The 19043-nt window shown below is 44.0% G+C and overlaps 2 protein-coding genes across 9 annotated transcripts in view; both read right to left on the bottom strand.

The window, feature by feature from the left end:
• cep89 (centrosomal protein 89) overlaps positions 1–9728 on the bottom strand; it is a 37633-nt gene extending 27905 nt beyond the window's left edge. For all 4 annotated transcript variants that reach the window (XM_058088807.1, XM_058088806.1, XM_058088808.1 and 1 more), the window contains exons 1-10: positions 9469–9728; positions 9128–9234; positions 8845–8991; positions 7903–8104; positions 6342–6393; positions 5735–5842; positions 5479–5658; positions 5181–5323; positions 3289–3372; positions 2990–3093 (exon numbers count right to left, since the gene is read on the bottom strand). In XM_058088807.1, coding sequence (XP_057944790.1) covers positions 2990–3093; positions 3289–3372; positions 5181–5323; positions 5479–5658; positions 5735–5842; positions 6342–6393; positions 7903–8104; positions 8845–8991; positions 9128–9234; positions 9469–9510 — 1169 coding nt within the window. In that variant the 5' untranslated portion in view covers positions 9511–9728. The remainder of the gene's footprint in view (positions 1–2989; positions 3094–3288; positions 3373–5180; positions 5324–5478; positions 5659–5734; positions 5843–6341; positions 6394–7902; positions 8105–8844; positions 8992–9127; positions 9235–9468) is intronic.
• A 564-nt stretch (positions 9729–10292) lies between these two features.
• The window catches only part of rhpn2 (rhophilin, Rho GTPase binding protein 2), a 32435-nt gene continuing 23684 nt past the window's right edge, over positions 10293–19043 (bottom strand). For 4 of the 5 annotated variants that reach the window (XM_058089329.1, XM_058089328.1, XM_058089332.1 and 1 more), the window contains 11 exons: positions 18634–18711; positions 17870–17994; positions 17620–17786; positions 17356–17543; positions 17118–17274; positions 15603–15722; positions 15322–15516; positions 14730–14806; positions 14027–14173; positions 12833–12988; positions 10293–12305 (listed from right to left, as the gene is read on the bottom strand). In XM_058089329.1, the coding sequence (XP_057945312.1) occupies positions 12060–12305; positions 12833–12988; positions 14027–14173; positions 14730–14806; positions 15322–15516; positions 15603–15722; positions 17118–17274; positions 17356–17543; positions 17620–17786; positions 17870–17994; positions 18634–18711 (1656 nt within the window). In that variant the 3' untranslated portion in view covers positions 10293–12059. The remainder of the gene's footprint in view (positions 12306–12832; positions 12989–14026; positions 14174–14729; positions 14807–15321; positions 15517–15602; positions 15723–17117; positions 17275–17355; positions 17544–17619; positions 17787–17869; positions 17995–18633; positions 18712–19043) is intronic. The other variant, XM_058089331.1, reaches the window with a different exon arrangement.

The raw sequence follows: 19043 nt of genomic DNA, 5'->3' as shown, positions 1-19043 counted from the left end.
CTGGTGACATCACTGCTGTGAAAGTCAGTATGGGGTTCAACGTCGGCTTGTAGTGTACTAGATGTAGTTGTTATAATTACTAACTGTTGTAGTACTAAATAGGCAACTTAGTATACATAAGTGTCCCAAATGCTATCTAATAAGCCCCTTATACATCTCAACTAGTATAGAAGTGTAGTTAGTTGTAGTGTAGTTGTTAGATCAGAGGTAGGGAACCTATGGCTCGGGAGCCAGGTAGGGCTCTTTTGATGACTGTATCTGGCTCTCAAGCATTTACCACAATAAAAATTTATGTTTGCTAACATTTTAAAGTAAACATCACAGAAATCACTGATAAAAATAATATTAAAAATCAAAACTTTCTTATACATTTTAATTCGTCCATCTATTTTCTACTGCAATATGGCCGACCATATCCATCTTTCTTGATGATATTTTCCAGGTCAAACACCAAAACTTGATTATTACTGGGTAATGCGGTAGTCTACCTCGGTCATTGAGATGTCAAAAAAACATGTAAATGTAAACTTTCCTCCTTTAGTCAAATAGTCACCTAGCTAAAGCTGCAGAACCAAGCCTTCTGGTGAAGATGGCCAAAAGAATGAAATACGTGTACTGAATACGGTTCAAAACTATGCAGCAGCAGAAGTTGCATTAATGGCAGCAAGTATTTGATTTATTATTGGACACTGCGCTGCTCACGAAAGTGTGCTGGCCACACCCCATTGGCGTGGGGTAGTGTGCCTGGTCTACGTAATTAGAGCCCATTATATCTAAAACTGTTGGTCTTACATAAAAATGCACACATTTTATTGCATTCAATGTTTAAAAAAATGTATATGGCTCTCACAGATAGGTTCAGATAACCCCTGTGTTAGATAGTCGCGCCTGAATTGACAGGGTGTGCCAGCGCGGGAAGGCCAAGCCAAGGGTAACGGGGCTTTAGTTACCCGGAAGGTGTACAGATCGCACGCTATCTAAACGGCGTTGGATGAACGATCGGGCTAGGTGTAGGGGACCAAAGGGGAGAAGGTCTTGTCAAACAAACCCATCAACTTTGAAAGCTTACAACCTTGCAATCATGAAGAAGCTGACTCCAGGATTTTCAAACATGCCCTCCATGCAGCCAAGCAGCAGACAAAGTCTGTGTTGATCAAAGCATGTGACACAGACATTCTTGTCATAGCAGTTTGGGTCTTTGCGAGTCTTCAGGACGCTGGCTTGGAAATGTTTTGGGTTGAATTCGGTCAGGGGCAGTCCATTAGATGGTTCCCAATTCATGACTTGGTGAGGAACCTCGGCTCAGAGAAATCCAGTGGCATGCTCTTTTTTCATGCCTTCACTGGCTGTGGTGTTGTGTCAGCATTTCGAGGTAGAGGCAAGACAACAGCATGGCAAACATGAGGTGAGCCCAGTGTTCAGGAAACTCAGCCAGTACCCACCTACCATAGAAGATGCCGACCTTGACATTCTTGAAAAATGTGTTGTCACTATGTATGACAAGCACAGCAACACTACAAAGGTTGATGAGGCAAGACTGCACTTGTTTGCTTGGAAACAAAGGTCCTATGATTCTATCCCACCAACAAGTTCATCGCTTGTTCAGCATGTCAAACGATCAACCTTCCAAGCTGCCTGCATATGGGGCCAAGCAACGGTCTGCCAAATGCATCCTGAAAGCCCTGGCAACTGGGGCTGGAGAAAGCAAGGGGAATCCTGGGAAGTTTTGTGGTCAACCCTTCCATGCATTGATCAGTCCTGCCAGCAGCTGACCAAATGCCGCTGCACTGGTGAATGTTGGGGCCCATGCAAATGTTATCGCTACACTCTGAACTGCACACAACTGTGTTCCTGCAAATGTAAAGAGTAAAACAATGATTCAGGCTAAATTCAGTTCAATCTACTGTACTTCTGTCATGAAGAATTGTGATACCATATTGGTAACGTCACAGATATTTATGCATGAAAAAGTCACATAATTGTCATTATATCGCTATAACAGATAGATAGATGACTCCCTTTATTGTCATTGCACAAAAACATAGTGAAATTGCCAACGAAATGTCGTTGCCTGGCTCCCATATAATAACAGACACAAAAGAAGATAAGTAATAATAAATAATAATAATAATAACAATTGATGATATTGAAATTTTGAATACATAATTGGCTTCCTCGTGTCCAAAAACATATATTTTGATGTACAGATTATCATAATGACATTATTTTGTCATTATTTTAGTGCAAATATGATTCCGAACAACTATGAATGGCAGCCATCTTGAAAAATGGCAGCCATTTTGTATTTGAAGTTGGATATCGTACTTTTTTAGTAGGTTCTATTGCACAAGTGTGCCAACTTTGGTGCTTGTATCACCAAGTGAAAGATTGTTTCAGCAATATGCCCCACTACAATGTTTTATTCCCCTTTTTAGGGTGATATTCAAAATGATCCCCCCCCCACACACACACTGTACCTCATCTCACATGTTCTGTCATACCCTAATGTCCTCATCCTTCTCATCGTCCTCCCCAATCCTTTCATGTTGTCTGGACCATCATATATCTCATTTCTCCCTCACTCCCCTGTGAGGCTCTCATATCCTTCCTCCCTTTCTCATGCTCACCCATACGATCCTCATCGGCTGGCTGGCAAAGTCTCCAATCCTATACTCATGTCTCCAATCCCATTCTCATGTCCCCAATCCCACTCTCATGTCTCCAAACCTACTCTCATGTCTCCAGTCCCACTCTCATGTCTCCAAACCTACTCTCATGTCTCCAATCCCATTCTCATGTCTCCAAACCTACTCTCATGTCTCCAAACCTACTCTCATGTCTCCAGTAAGTGCAGTATTGTTTGTGTTCTGTGATAAATCAGCCATTCATAGCTGGGACTAACAACAAAAGGCGTATTTGAGCCGACTGGAAGAGGACAGGCAGAGGCATGAAGTGGTGGTAACAACACCGGAGTACTTGACTTTCCTACCAGGCCTCCTTGCTGATCCCGCCGCTCTCGGCCGTTTCATCATGAAGCCTCTCATTTTCTTTCACCATTTCCTCCAAGTGCACCCGCAACCTTTTCACCTCCTCCTGCGCCAGGAAGACAAAGACACATGACGACCCCCATGGACTTCCATTTCGCCGGCAGACCTCCACCAAGGATGACTAATCACCCCCAGGGATATGATCCTTGACTACAGCTCAGAGCTGCCGTACACTTCTTGTCATCCACGATAGAAACTCAATTTTATGGTCGCATTCTCATGCAGATACTCTTTACTTTACCTCTGTGGTCTTCAGCAGTGCATCTTTCTCATTCAGCCTATCTTCGTAGGCCAGCATGAGGGGGGATGAATGCTTGGTGTCCACCTACCAAGAAGACAGGGCACATTTCAATGGTCATAAATTCATTGATATACTCATTTGATGTAAATACCCGCCCACCCCAAAAAAATAAATCACTGAAACTGAGTTTAATGCCACTGCAGTGGTTCAATGCTATTTTAGTATCTGGCCAGCAAAACACGGAACCCGAGAGGTGTCATGGCTGGTCCACCGGCATCATTACCATCACAGGCGGGCAGTAAAGCAGTTGCCATGGCAACAACAGAGATGCTTTTTCCGAGTGCCATCAACATGTTTAATATACATGTAAAATAGATTTGGACACGCTACTAATTCAATAGGATTGACTCTTACGTCGTCACTAACCAGAACCCATCTTTGATAAGTTACTTAAGTTACATCTGGAGGTCGACAAGAAGCACAAAAGACAGTTATAAACAATACTGACCCCTTTTTGAATGCTTGTTTTAATAAACACCATTAGGTATTGACCTTGACGGTGAGTCAATATTACCTTATTTATGTCTAATATGTCTTATTTTGTCTGATGATCAATAATATTGGGTAATACAAATGTATATGTGCCTATAGGGGTGTTATTTCATGTCTCGAGGGCTCTAATAAGGTTAACAAAAACAGGTTTTCGATGCCAGAACTACAAAAATATTAAATTAGTTTATTATTGAATCCTACTTTGCAGAATTCACTTATGGTCAGGCGTTGAAGCAATTAACCGCAATAAACGAGGAACGCCGGCATTACTAGAAATGAAAGAGTGTATATCGTATGTACAATATAGTAGGTGGCCAGAAACGATAACACCACGCTGTTAATCAAAATGAGGTATTGTTATCTTTGTAAAGGCAGCACAGTTCTTTGGATCTCAGGTGTGAGGAACATCACACAGAAGCACACAAGTGTAGGTCTATCTCACTCTGCAGCCGCAGCCGCAGCTCTTTGCTCGTGCCGCAAAGTCGCTAGTAATGACTCCTGACACGCTGCGCCTTTGCAGCGCGGCAAAGATGAACGTGGGAAATCCTGGTGTGAGGACGCAGCGTGAGGCCGCCGTGATGAGAACGGCGAGCGGCAGGGCAGGAAGGGCGGGCAGGCAGGCAGGGCGCCGCAGGTAAGAACCTGTTCCAGGAAATGTGTTTAATACGCAGAAACGAGTGTTAAAGAAGACTTCACGGAAGCTATTTGTGACTTTCTTTTAGCGTCATACTGTACTGCACCAAGAAGAAAAATTTCATATTGCAAATTTCAAACTTCATCTTTTTACTATGTTCCCATATTACAACTTTTTCCATAAGGTAATTTTCCAAAAATGACAACTTTATTTGCTGTTATAATACTACCACTTTTACTTTTTACTTTATTACTAAAATACATTATTTTTATGAAATTATTTTCCTTGTTAATAGTACAACTTTTCTATGAATATTTATTTTTTATAAAATTAATTAAAAACATTCTGAATAAAATCTTAAACTTTTTTTTTTTTTTACATTTTGTCTTTCCCTTATTAAATTAGATTTTTAGGATGTGCCACAGACCAATTTAAAAAAACAGGTGTGGCCCACACATGGACACCCCTGTTGTAAAAGAATTGGGATTAAGTATCCTTAGTCGAGGCATGTGCTGTTTGAGGGACGTTTCATGAGATTAAGTCTGAGGGCTGAGCTCGTAACTTTCTCAATCAAAACACTGAAGGACAGTATAGAGACCACCAGCACAAGCAGATGTTTAGTCAGTGCTATGATCTTCTTGCAATGTCAGGCTCTCCGTTTATCATCCCAACAAAATTTGGTAGATGATTCTGGTATAGCTTGTACCTCCTGCCTGGACGGGCGTCTGAAGCGCGTTTGGTAGCAGCTTAGCTCCACATTCAGGCGATGTACCGTACGCTTGAGGGTGTCGTTTTCATCTACCAGCTCCTGAGCCTGTTGCCTCAAAGTCTGCAGCTCCTCCTGCAAGCCTGAAAGCAGGACCAGCGGGTCACGGACGCTTCTGACAGGCAGCATCAACCACCGAAATGATGCTTCACTGCTCCTTTTCATGCACTTGTTTCATTCTTTATATCACCACATAGAAAATGTAAAAAATCTCAATCACACCCACTATGAACTGTACCTGCCGTCCACCTGGAGGTCGTCGGCTCCAGGTGTCGTATCTTCTCCTCTACCCTGGCTTTCTCCTCCTTCATGGCCTTCACAGGGTCCCTCCCCCCAAGGCTGCCAGCCATGTTGGCACCAGAAGATGGCAGGTTGGCCGCTTTAGGCTCTCGTTTGGCTCGACTGGATTGGCTGATGGCTGAAGTTCAGGAGAAGGGCTTTCACTGGGAGGTTCATATATTACATGCAGATGAGATGAGATGGACGCCACCTACATGGCGCATCTTCTCGATGGCTTCTGGAGTTCCTCTTCACACAGGCCTTCTTCTTTAAGGAAACACTGCTGGCTTCACAGCGCTCAACACTCTTTTGTCCCAGGAATTCTGCAAAAATGACAAACCTTTGCTCCAAAAAGCAGAATCCCAATATTCCATCTAGAACTGCAACCCTTGTGAGGGGAAGCGGTAGAAAATGAAAGAATGAATGTCCACGATATTGCGTAATATGAGTGTAAAGGTGACTAGAAGGGTGGTTTTTCATGCTTAGACGGCTCTAACATATCTCCAAGAGACTTGTAAACAGGTTTTGTCTGCTCCAAGTACAGAAATATTGGATATAATATAAAGATATTCAATTATCACCAATTACTGTCGATTTGACTGTGGAAGAACTGACTTTAATGTCTTATTACCACCTCGAAGAAGTGATTATGTTGATTGGATTAAGATTTATTCAGCCCGAGAGGTTGCGTTGTATGTAGGAATAGAAGTAGTGTAAGGTTACATGTGGTACATTTAAATGAGAAGCAATCTTGACTTTGTAAATCTGAACCTTTACTGCATGTGGATGCACGTGGAGCCAGCCTGACTGACAAGCGACTACCTGGAGAAGATTCCCTGCTGGATAAGATCGGACTCGCCTGGGGAGTACTGGCCTGGAAGACAGAGAGAGGGAATATACAAGGCTGAGAAACACACATCGCCTTATCAAACAAACAGCCATGATTGACACTTCTCAGTGCTCAGACTGTTGCCTTTAGGGTCCAAACATGGACGATAAGATCTTGACTTTTGTTGTGAGCCTTCAGAGATAAGAGCTGCTTGAATGGGGAGGACCGAAGAAGGTCATCGGCTGTGTGGCAAACTGCAGACTCTTATTTGAGATACACCGTGAATCCAATAGAAGCACAATCACAGTACGAGACAAGACTACCGGGGTTGTGTCCCTGCGCTCATACCCAAAGATAAACAAAGCAGAGGAATGTCTGTTTGCAATTTTCTACACAAGCCTTGAATTGGATCCAATTAGATTGTTCAGGTGTTCCTAATGCAATGTCCAGTGGTTTTGAAAATATCTTATTTGTAGCAGCTTATATGGACCATGGTCAAATGATCAATGACGGACTTTCCCGCCTGTGTCCCTGCAAAGACGTTGTACTCGGTGGCGGCCATGTTTTTCCAATCAATCTTGCTGAAACTTTACATTTGTGAGCTTATCAGCCCCCTATAATTTGGTGGGCGCTCAGCTTTGGGTGGTGATAGAGCACATGGAGTTGTGTCAGAAATATCAAGCCAATCAGACTTAGTGGGACGGGGGAAACACAGTAGGGGACACGTTTTTATACATTTTCACCCTTTGGCTGCAGAGGTTCACCTTATTGTGTACAACTACGCCACCCAGTGGCTGCATCTCATATGGCTTCATTCACAAATGCATTTGGGGAAGTAAATCACCAGATGGTGCTCGTTTTTTTTTTTTGTAAATAAGTAAACTTATACAGTCATCCCTCACAATATTGTGTTTTTTCAGAAACTTAATTAGTTAAAAAACAATGGCTGTTTGGTGATAGACTGTGGTCTATTAATTGTTAAAACATATTGATATGTAGTATTTTGGCCACAAGGCGGCCGAACCCTAACCCTAACCCTAACCCTACATGACATTATGCTATATGACATTACTTTAACACTGCATGAAGTCAACCACGGCATGTCACACACGATCGCGTGGGGAAAAAAATGTCCTCTCCTTCCGTGTGGAAGTGGTATACTTCTTAAGTTTGGAATAAATAAATTTGTGTCTTAACTGGGTAGCTCGCTAGCTCGCAGTCGTCCCAAGTGCCTGCAGCACAAAAGTTGCAATGAAGTGTAAACAATGAATAATATGAATAGAAACGTGACTGCAGGGGTGTTATTTCATGTCTACATGGCTCTAATAAGGTTGAAAATACATTTAGAAAGTAAATAGGTATTCTATGCTGTAACTACAAAAATCTGAATCCTACATTCATTTATGGCGGTCGGGTCTGAAAGCAACCAACCGCAATGAACAAGGGAGGAGTTGGTTCATTTCAATGAACAAACCTCTCTCATCCTTGTTATGGTTTTGCTTTGGGGGTGAATTTCTTATTCATGAACAAACAGATCTTTCTTCTGAACCTCACCGAGTGTTTTAGTGCCAGAGCATAGACTGGTTCTGCGGCTGAACACCTCAGCTGCTCGTCCAGAGTTTTGGAAATGTGTTCCACTCTGCTTCCTTCGTCATCCTGCTCCTCCTCCTGGTCTTGGAACTCCTCCTCGTCCTCGTCAGAGTGGTCAGGGGAGGACAGACGTGGGCGAGCAACAAAGCTTTCTGACCATCGATCACTAAGGGGAACAAAAGAGGACGTTAGGACAGAAAGATGTTCAAAGGCCTAGTGTGTAGTTGTCATTATTGTTCATGGGTGGCCTGGCTCAATAGTCCCCCGTGTGGCCGCTGTGTGAATTGCAGCTGGCACAGTTGATCGAAAAGCACACTTGTGGGTGACAGAGACATACAGTCTGTCTGGATGGGTGGAGGCGGGGCGCTAGCATACACACACTCAGAGTGCAGAAAGTAACGCAGTAGAAATTAAATCAGTATTTCAATATATTGACTTTTTTTCATTGTACGTTTCCTAAAAGTGATGTTAAAATCTGGTATTGTATCATCTCATCTCATGACATCTCCAGTATTCAGCCTATAAGATCTCTCAATTAGAGGTGGGCGGGTCAACCCTAATAATAATAACAATTATTATTATTATCATTTTATTTATTAACTAATTAATCAATAATTATAATAATTAGTGATAATAATATTGATTTTATTGCATAATTTACTTTGTTTTGCTAAAAAAATGTATGTAATAAAGGGAATGATAGCTGAATTTTAATGATAGTTACATATTGGTTTATTATTAACAAATTACATCAGAATTCCCATAATAATTCAAAAATGTCCAAGTATTGGTATCTGCGATACGGCCCTATATCTACTTGTATGGAATGGATACCAAAATATGAAATATAGCCCGTTGCTACTTCCATTGTGATTTAAATGAGTTTGTGATTGCTTCTATATTTACCGTGTAAAAAGTGCGGTGCTGATGTTCGGCTCAGAAACGAAGGACTCGGTTTGCTCGGCCTCAGAGAAAGACCTGGGGCGGGCGGGAGGGAGCGCCCAAGTCTGCCCGGTGAGCGAAGAAGACAAGATGGCCGCCGCCAAGGCTGATCTGTGGAAGGAACAAACTAATTCAGGACCTTTTTTCAAAGGAATATGACAATACCCACGGAAGTGTCCAGTGATTGTACATGTACTGTAAGAGAGAGGGCAAGGAAGATGAGGTGGAGGAAGGTAGGTCCTGGTACCTGGGTCTCTCAGGAGAGGGGTTTGGGCTGCGAGGGGGTGGGGTACGAGGCACGGCAGCTTTGGGGGCAATGGAGGCAGCAGGGATCAGACCATGGGCTATGTGTTTCTACATACATACAAACATACACAACCACACACACACACACGGGGAAGATGACAAAATTGATGATAAAATTGTGCTCACTTGAAGGTCCAGCTCTTTTACACCGGAAGTGACTTCCAAAAAAGATGTGGCGGTAAATCAATGTTTCCACTTTTGTTTATCTATGTCGCTCAAAGCAAACAGCTAACTTTAGAGTGCTTCAATGTAAATAAACATTCTAGTGTCGGTGATACTTACGTAGTCTTTGCCTTTCTCCCTCCTGAAGTTCAGTCTCAACATGGTGGATATAACAAGTTCTTGCTAATTATTTAACGCAACGCTGTGATGGTCGGAGTCACTCGTTTACCGTCGCCGACCTTGTACATTGGTGGTTTTAGTTAGCCTTTTAATCTAAACTTCTTCGGACTAGTAAGAGTTTTTGACGGTTCCTGACACATGACAAAGTGCTAATCTGTGTCAACTCACTGACGGTTACTTGTAGCTTCCTCGTATCTAGACGCTTCTTCGCATTGGGACACCTCGCTTCATCAGCCACTCTTATTGGCTTGGAGCTTCCCCTCTGACCAATCAGAGACGCGTTTCATTTTACCTAGCAACGCTTACCCTCTTCTTATACAGCTTTGGCCTTTAGAGGGCGATGGAGTTCCACATTGTTTGTATAATTAGGTTTTTCGTAGAATTCATTGAACTATAGAAATAGGACATTATAGCATAAGGAGGACTATAGATTAAATCAATACATATTATGAACAACACAGACTAATACATAACAATTGAACTTCATCACAGTCTTGCCCAAGGACACAATAGGGATGGAGCAGGCTAGAATTTTATTTCATTTAAAATTAAATTAATGAATAATTATTTAATTAAATTAAAACACACAAATTGTTCCCCCATAAAAATGTCCTTCCTTGCCACCCACTAGCGAGACAGGTCAAAGTTAATCACCTATTTTTCTTCTGCCTTCATGCTGGAGGATTAGGGTGTCATGTGATCACAGACCAGTTGAAAAACACCATGTCAGCTCTGTTACTGTACTAGGAATAATACACCAGACGTTTTTGGTCCCCTTTGTTTTATTAAGATTGACAGCAAGAATTTCCAGATGATCAATAACACCACAGAAAGCAAGAACTTTTGTTTAGCACATCCTCCGTCACGGTGGAGCATAAATGGCACTAAATATGACATTAAACCGTAAAGAACATGTCACAACAATCTTACATCAAAGACAAAATGTACCAGGAACGACCAGACTAGTAAAATACATTCCTCCGAGACATCCAACGTGCAAAATAATTCACAACTTTCCATTCACAAATGACTACAATCATACATATATTTGTATTTTTTTTATTACATAAATAATTTGATTATCAAATGTGTACATGAATCTACTTTGTAGATAAAATAAAAAGTCTAACACCAGAAAAGTGTCAGCACCTATAGTGGCAAGTCAAACATGGCTGCTGCAGTCTTTCCATCATTGACCGTCCGGGACTATTCCCACTTTGGACACAAAATAACCTGCCATTTTTTTCCCACACACACCATCCATCTTCTCCAGCTTATCCCAGGTCAGCAGCCTAAGCTGGTTCCCGGCTGGTCCAGAGGCCTTCCCGGGCCAGTTGAGAGACTGGAGTTGGAGTCTCTCGAACGTGTACTGGGACCTCCCCAAGGCCACACACACACACACACACACACACACACAATGGGGACAGACGTGGGTGAGCTATTGAGTAATACCTTAAATATGAAGGCATTGTCATCATTTAGTGACATGACTGGTGTACATGCGGCAAAACCATCAAATCATATATTGCTTTTTATTGTGTCCTAGGCACAAAGCAAAAACAAAAATAAAACAAAAAATGTCAGCTTTTCGGGATCCGAATAAGCCAGAGCTGCATGTTTAAGGGACAACATACTGCAAAAATCAAGCAAGTTGTCAGTAACGTTAGCACAAGCTGGATAGCGACTTTTGCCGTTGACTACAGGTGACCGTGCGTGGGATGCGTCAATAACTGACTGGTCGGCTTCGGAATCTGGGATATTCTCAGTTGAGTTGGAAAGTTGTGCCAAATGAAGCTAGTGGATCAGCTGGCCGGCTGATAGGAAAAGGTTACGTTCTGATATTTGTTTAAATGTATTTCAAGAACTGATCAGGGCTGCAGGAAAAGACGTCAAATCATCTCGTCACTAGGTGTATCTTATCACGGCGGTTTTGCCTTGTTTGCAGCTTGTATCCTTTGCAGCGTAACAGTGACTCGCTCGAGGAACTCAGTGTTACTACAGTACATGGCGCAGGCTTCTTCAGGCACTTCCAAAATGATCCCTTTCATGGCTGTATCACATTTAAAAAGGTGATTATACAAAAAACAAAAAAAACAAGGCAAATATGTAACCTTTTAGCAGCGTATACAACAATTGCATTCATCAAATTTTCCCCCCACATAAAAGAAAGGAGATATAATGAGTATCTCTTCAATCAGCACTGAGGTTAAGCATGACACTGATCAGTACTGCAGGTTGTTAAGGATTACCTTGGACTGTACAGTGCATGGCTGAAGCCTGGTTGAAGGCAGAGGAGGTCATCTTGGGATATGTGTATAAATATACGAGATATATAAGAGAAGTGGTTTTCCCCACGGTGCTGGCACAGTACTAGTACATTGTGTTAGTTGACACTGCATGAGACGGTTGTGCACTGGGGGGGCACCAGTGTACCAACACCGGCATCCACCGCCAGCTGCCATCCAGCGTGTCAGCACGGACATTTAGGGTAAGACCGCTGCTCGCTCCCTCGGCGGGTCCGCTGAGGGGGCTCAGTAGAGGATGCCGTCCTTGTAGGAGCTGGGGAAGGTGGGACAGGGCTTGTTCCAGGACTGCTCGGCCGTGGGGAGGCTGATGGTGCTGGCGCTCTTCATCTTGTTCTTCAGGCCCCAGCTGAGGAAGGACGACTTCTTGCTGACCTTGCGGGACTTGGGGTTCTTGTCGTCGTCGTCGTAGGCGAGACAAATCATGGAGTAGGTCTTGGGGAGGTTCCCGCAGAAGGTGGCACTCTTGGCGGGCTGTGTACGCACACACACACAAGGAAATAATGAGTGGGGTGCTAACCATGCCATTAATTGCCATTAATTGGTGCCATTAATTGGACTGTGATGAGTGAATCAAAGTAGTAGTCCTTATTTACAAATACAATATTCTTTATAGCTACAACACTGAAAACCTGCTCACGACCTAAATATGGTTTAATATTAGAGCCCTCTGGGCATGAAATAACACCCCTATAGTCACCTTTATTACCCAAGTTAGTAGATATAATATTCTTGTGTTTGTGTGCGTTGCTGTAAATGTGCTCCTGAAGGAAGCCGAATGGCAGGCGGACAGGAAGTGGTGACTAGCGACAATCTCGCCGCTTTTTTCTGGTCTTACTGGACACTTTTGGAGACTAACATAAAAAGGCATAGGACTCCTCTGGAAAGGCGTCTTAAATAACTCAAAAGGTGACTCCCTCTAGTTTGTGACGTTAAACTCCGCCATCAAGGCTAACGCACTTCCGCTGTGCTATTGTGGGACATGTGACACCTAGCCGTACCATTGTGGGGTTGCTGTCCAGCATGCTGACCACCTGGATGTCGACGCCCTGCTCGTCCACGTCCTTCAGCAGCCGCATCACCTCGCCCACGCTCATCCACTTGCAAGAGGTGTCGCCCACAGCCACGATGTAGTCGCCCTCCTTCAGCCCGTCGGCCTGCAAACACACGAGGCGGGGGGGGCGTGAGGAGCGTGAGGAGAGCAAGAGCGTGGGTCTACAATGACCTCCTGACGCCATGAGTAAATATTTAAGCAAGCAGGTCCGCTTCAACGACTTTCACGGGACACCTTGAGCAGACCAAAGCGTGCGGCTGTGGGAAAGGGTCCGTGGGATCAGAATAAGCATGAAAGCAGAATGAAAGTTCTAAAGAGAATGACCCAGTTAGCCAATGAGTTGCCGTAACGCTGCTAATCTGTTTGGCTCCTTGTCAGCGCCTCCTAATGAGCTGTCACACCGGCCGCGCTCAGGAGAGCAAACGCCGACTCGTAATGACTTTACCATCAGACGGGGAGCGTGGGGGTTACTTAACATAAAAGGTTCAACAAGCAGATAAGGAAGCCAAACTTGTTGGGTATTCACGACGGGATGTTCACACTGAGCGTGCCCGGCTGCTCTTCAGCATCATTCTGTTAACTTTTAACAAGAAGTCTGAAATGTTCGAAAATCTTTAACCCCAAAGCACCGTCACCAAACCCTGAGCTGTTCGATGTCATCACACAGGAACACCGTCACTTCAAAAAGCAAACTTTCAAAGAGGATGGTGCTAAAAGCCGTCTGATCTAATCCCAACAATAACTTCTTAATACAGCCGGCAACCACAGAGTTCCCCCAAATTCTAGATCAGTGGCGCCCACCCTTTTGTGACCCATGGACCGGCTGAACCACCATCCATTCTTAACGGAGGGCAATACTGTTATGGGCAATACTGATCCTGTGTTTACTTGGTGTTGGATTCATTGCAAAATGTGCAGTACTGCCCACCAACATGCGGTGTAGACAGTACATGGAACAGTATTAACATTTGATGCTGTGTCATGAGAAATAACTTATCATACAGATGATAAATCATCAAATCATTACCATCATAATGATAAATTGTTTCAAGTCTTTTGAAGTCACTTGGTTCAAACCGACCACACAATTAAGAAAAAAAATATGTTTTTCATTGTAAATGTGGACTACACGTTTACTCACAGCAGCAGGGCAGAGGGGGTCTAACGAAACCACCTGGACTGGGGCGTCCCCCTTCAGTGTGAAACCCAGGTCTCGGTCCTCAGTGCGCAGGCACAGCGTCCGAGGTGGCGTCCAGCGCTGCTTGGCAGAGAAGACGGACAGAGGACCCTGGGGGGGATACACAGTGGAGTTGTGGGTCAGTGACGCCGCACAGTTTCGGGCCTTGAACACAACGTGGCACGTCGGGAAGGACTTGGATTCATCTGTCCAAGAAGATAATTACCAGTCCAATGTTTTTTTTTTTTTAGGAGGAATCATCATTTTCAGTTTTTGTACCAAGGATATTGTCCAAAATAGCACTCGGTGTCCACCGTCCTGGAACCTAGGTGCGTGTTTTAGAGGTCAGGTGGCAAGCAGCTGATGAAACACTAATCCCAAGCATGTCCTACTTCTCCCCCTCCAAGCTGCTCCCTTCTCTCTGACAATAGCAGTGTTACAAAGTTGAGCACCTTGGTAAGCGTTAGTGTTCTGTTGTTCAGGTGGATGTACAGGAGGTTCTGTTGCAAATCTGCTGCAATAAAAATGCCTCGCAACTTCCTGGACACTCACCTGGGAGCTTATTACATGTACTGTATCTCCAGAAAGAACACCACATTTCCCCAGACCAAGTCTTCCACCACTTAAAAGGACATGAACGTGAGTAGCAGATTAGTAGCCCACATACCAGCCTCTGGAAAAAGTCGCTGACTTTCACCTTAATGGCAGCAGGAACCTCCAGCTCTGCTTGGTGTTCGGTTTTAGCTAGAAAAAAAACAATATTTGCAATCATAATTACAGTACATTTTAACCATCACGTATGACGATGTAGCCTAAAAGTAAACATTACATCATCAGCAGCTGGGAATGAAAGTGTGGTGCCCCATGCAGCAGCCTTCTGGAAACACTGCTCACCGGACACTTCATTAGGTACATCTGCACCATCTAGTTGCGTCCTTTTGACAACTCCTTTTGTATACAATATTCATTGTAACAATCATTTGGAGTGCATGAGAAAGTGGACAGGGAAAGGCCAAGGCCATTTTTTAACACGTATACCTACTGGATGCTTACCATGCAGCCCCTGCCATCTTGTGGAGTTAATAAAAACTATATTAGGAGGTTGCCTACAGCCACAGCTCACTCTGTGACTATAAGACACTGGACTGTGGTTAAATTGGAGCATTGACGGCTGCTTGATAAATACCGTTAAATTACGGTGTGATTACAATGCAGACCGTCCCCTCAATTATGAATACATTTTATCATTCGAGACTCACAGATAATGTCCGGCGCCACCAAGTAGTCTGGAAACTCCTCCTCACTCTGGTTCTCGCTGGACTTGTGCAGGGAGCGCTGGTGGCTGGCTTTCAGGATGTCGTGCAGGACCTCCAGCTTGTTGAGGTGGTGGCACAAGCAGTGGATCCTCAAAGCCTCCTCGTGGCCTGTGATGGCACGGCGGATGTGGGCTCGACCTGCAGCGCACGATGGTCGTTGCTTTGAGAAGGCCCGAGACCTCAGAAGACATTGTCGCCTCCAGCCATGCCATCCACTCGCTTACCGACTCGCTCACGCTCCGATCTCTTCTTCAGGATGTCCAGAGGAGAGCATCCTTCAGGGAGGTGATCGTACACTTGAGACAAGGTCTTCTCCTGCTGGTCTTCATCATCGGTGGGAGCCACTGGACACACAAGAGGACACAAAGCAAATCAGTGCTGGCCATTTTGTCTGCTTTTAGGCCATAAAAGTAAGTCAACACTGATTAATTCCTCCAATTCAAATAAATCGAGGAGTTGATAGTCGAAACCTGGAGCTGTAAATGATTTTTGAAATGCTAACTTAAAATCAACAGAGGTCTGGCTGCATGTACAGACTACAGAAGAAATATTTTCATGGGTGGGTGCTCATAAAATAAATGTCCCATGAAGTCAAGTACAGTATTTATCAAGGGTGTCTCCTCCAACTTTCCTGTAACGTGATGATCCTCTACAGACCTGCGGTTCATGGATCCATTCTCTCCGGCCTCACACAGGAATCCCATAATGAGCAACCCCCCCCATTCAAAGTACTCTGCTCCCTATTCATAAAAGTAAAGTACTGACATTCCCCTGTATTGTACTGTGTACGCCAGCAAAAGAACACAAAACATGCCTCTCTTATAGAAACTTTCTTCTCTTCCGCAGTAAGGCTGCCTCTTTTTAGCCCTACAGCTCTCTCGACTTCATGGAAAAGACACCACAATGTGAGAGTGTGTGTGTGTGTCTCTAAATAGCTGTTATGCAACACCATTTGTGGCTGGACGTGAGTCAGTCCAGCAGCACGTATTCCCATCCATAACAGTATGCGTCAAGCATGTATAAGATTTTATTACAATATACTACATTGGGTACACCCGCACAGGAGCAGTAAAGAATATGTTGGCATGACGGACATGCCGCCGGTGAGATGGACGCGCCATGGCTGAGATCGAATGGAAAAAAAATGCATCATCCGTCTGGCCAACGTATGTTTTTGCTGGTGTCAACTATGGGCAAAATGTCGTGCACAATGTCGTGAATTTGTTCTTTACTAGTTTTCATAGTTAGAGCATAGAAAGCCTGTGTAGAACCTTCTAAATATTGTTTTTAGCATTATTAGAGCCTGATAGACATGAACTAACACTCCTATAGTCACCTTCCCTTCACTTGTATTAGCCAATACAGCCAACATAATAAGAGACAATAAGCCGTAATAGTAGCCCATGCAAGGGATTCTTGTGCCTGTTGTGAGATAATTCAAACCTGCAAGTCTGGTGCTTGTGTGTCTCACCCAACATGACATAATAGTACTGACACAGAGTAACCATTGTAGAACACTACATACTGCATCATCACGTCTTTGTATTTGAGTTCATTTCACCATTTTTATGCTTGAAAATGTTTAATTGAGGCAAAAAATATGTAAGATTTGCTTAAATCTGCATACTTTATACATTAAGGCTGTCTATACTGTACACTTCAATCACACCCGCCAGCTAGCAAATGCTTACTATATACTAGCTGTCGGTAAACAACATGAGTTAACCACTGTGGCTTACCCTGATGGTCCAGAAGGGCTGAGGCCACAAAGTAGTGCGCCATGGAGCGGTAGTGATTGGTCTTCACTTGAGACATGGTGGACCAGAAAAAGGGCACGTTGTCCTTCACCGGCGTCTGGATCATGGACTGATGCACGTGGTCGTAGCTTTCCGACACCTGGTGAGGTGGCAGTTAAAAAAGAAGAGGGTTGAGTGTGTGTGTGTGTGTGTGTGTGTGTGGATGTTGCACTTGTCTCACCTTGGCAGCCTCCTGGGCCATCCTGAGCAGGGTCAGGACCTCGTTGCGAACGCCGGGAAGAGCCAGCTGCTCGAAGAGACACTCCTGAGCCTGAGCCAGCATCATGCGGATGAGCATGGCCAGCATGGCTGGACTCATGTCATAGCTTGGCGTGTGGGTGAAGGTCTCCTTCAGGTGGTTGAGGATGCCTGCACGAGACCCGGCAGAAACCTAAGAGAAAACTGTGCCCGGGAAGGAGTTATCCTCACCTCCGTCTTAGAGTACCTGCAGCCTTCTGGAAGGCAGAGATGGCCTCCTTTAGGCCAAGCGAGGTCTGCCGGTTGCTCCGTGTGCCGATCTGGGAGTAGAGGGCGGCGATGTTAAAGAGGATGCTCGCCTTCTCCAGGGACATGTTTTGTTGGCACACGGGAACGCCTGTGAAGGAGTCATACCTGAGGGAAAAGCGAGGAGGACAACCTTGTTAGACTTGAGCAACAGCGCATTTACAGTAGATGCGTGATGTGATGATGTGTACCACGTGAAGAAGAGGCCACTGTGATGGGACTGCGAGAAGAATCGACTCTCTATCAGAGGGAGATGGTTGAAGTATTTTGCCAGCAGCTCCACCCCCACCTCGGTACGGCTCGGCGTCCTGCATGCCTGGACGTTGGAAGCGAGCAAAGTAGCAAATGTGCTTACCCAGCATGTGATCTACACATCATACGATTTGGAATAACACGCTTCAAAAGACACACAACTTCAAAGATTTTTGCAAATCTTGTGATGAAAATTTGACATGCCATCGCTACACGTCCAGGCTGCTCAGTACAACATGGCTCCTGCAAATACTGTATAAATGGCACTTCCATTGCCAAAGGGCTTAGGCCCGAATAGAAAAAAAATATTTCCTGCGATTGTTTCAAATCCTCCCAGGGTCGCAAAATGTGCTATAATTGTCACCCAAAGTCACCTGGGATAGACTCCAGCATACACCAGCAACCCTAGTGAGGATAAGCAGCATAGACTTACTTTTAATATTTAGATTTTATTGTTGCAAAATTACAGCTGATTTTTATCCCAGTTTCTGTTCTTGTTTTGTTTTTTAATTTTCTAACTTGTAATTTTTCTCCTTATAATTATGACTTTATTCCCATAATATTTGGAGTTTACTTTTCTAAGATGTTTCCACAACCTAATTTTCCAAAAATTCCAACTTTATATTATATTATTATATATTCTAATTAATCTTTAGATTCTTTCTTATGTAGCGGCCATAACACACACACACACGCCACCAACCTGCCGCAAGTCCATCAGGTCGGCGATCTCGTCCTCGAAGCTCGTGCCATCTTCGTTGTAATGCGAAACGATGTAATCCTGTCGGAAACAAACATTAAATATCACTAAATATCTTCTGCCTGTTTGGTTTAACAACTTGACCTTTCACTTACAGTCCCTCGCACTGGTGCATTACGTAAAGGAGAAACCCCTCCCGACAATAAATGTCATATAAGTAGGTGCCGACCAGAGGAAGCCGACACCCGGTCGTTAAAATTAAGGTGAGCTGCAGCGGGATGAACGCGCATGGTTACACGACGCCTCTGCTACACATGACACACATTGGTAAACAACACGTTTTATGGTCTAAGCTTCATTGTTCGTCAGTTAACAAATAGAAGCAGCAGTACAGGCCGCACTCATGTGACCCA

Source organism: Doryrhamphus excisus, chromosome 12 (assembly GCF_030265055.1).
Source record: "Doryrhamphus excisus isolate RoL2022-K1 chromosome 12, RoL_Dexc_1.0, whole genome shotgun sequence".
NCBI lineage: Eukaryota > Metazoa > Chordata > Actinopteri > Syngnathiformes > Syngnathidae > Doryrhamphus > Doryrhamphus excisus.
The sequence above is the reverse complement of the archived record's forward strand: the minus strand, read 5'-3'. Positions and strand labels throughout refer to the sequence as shown.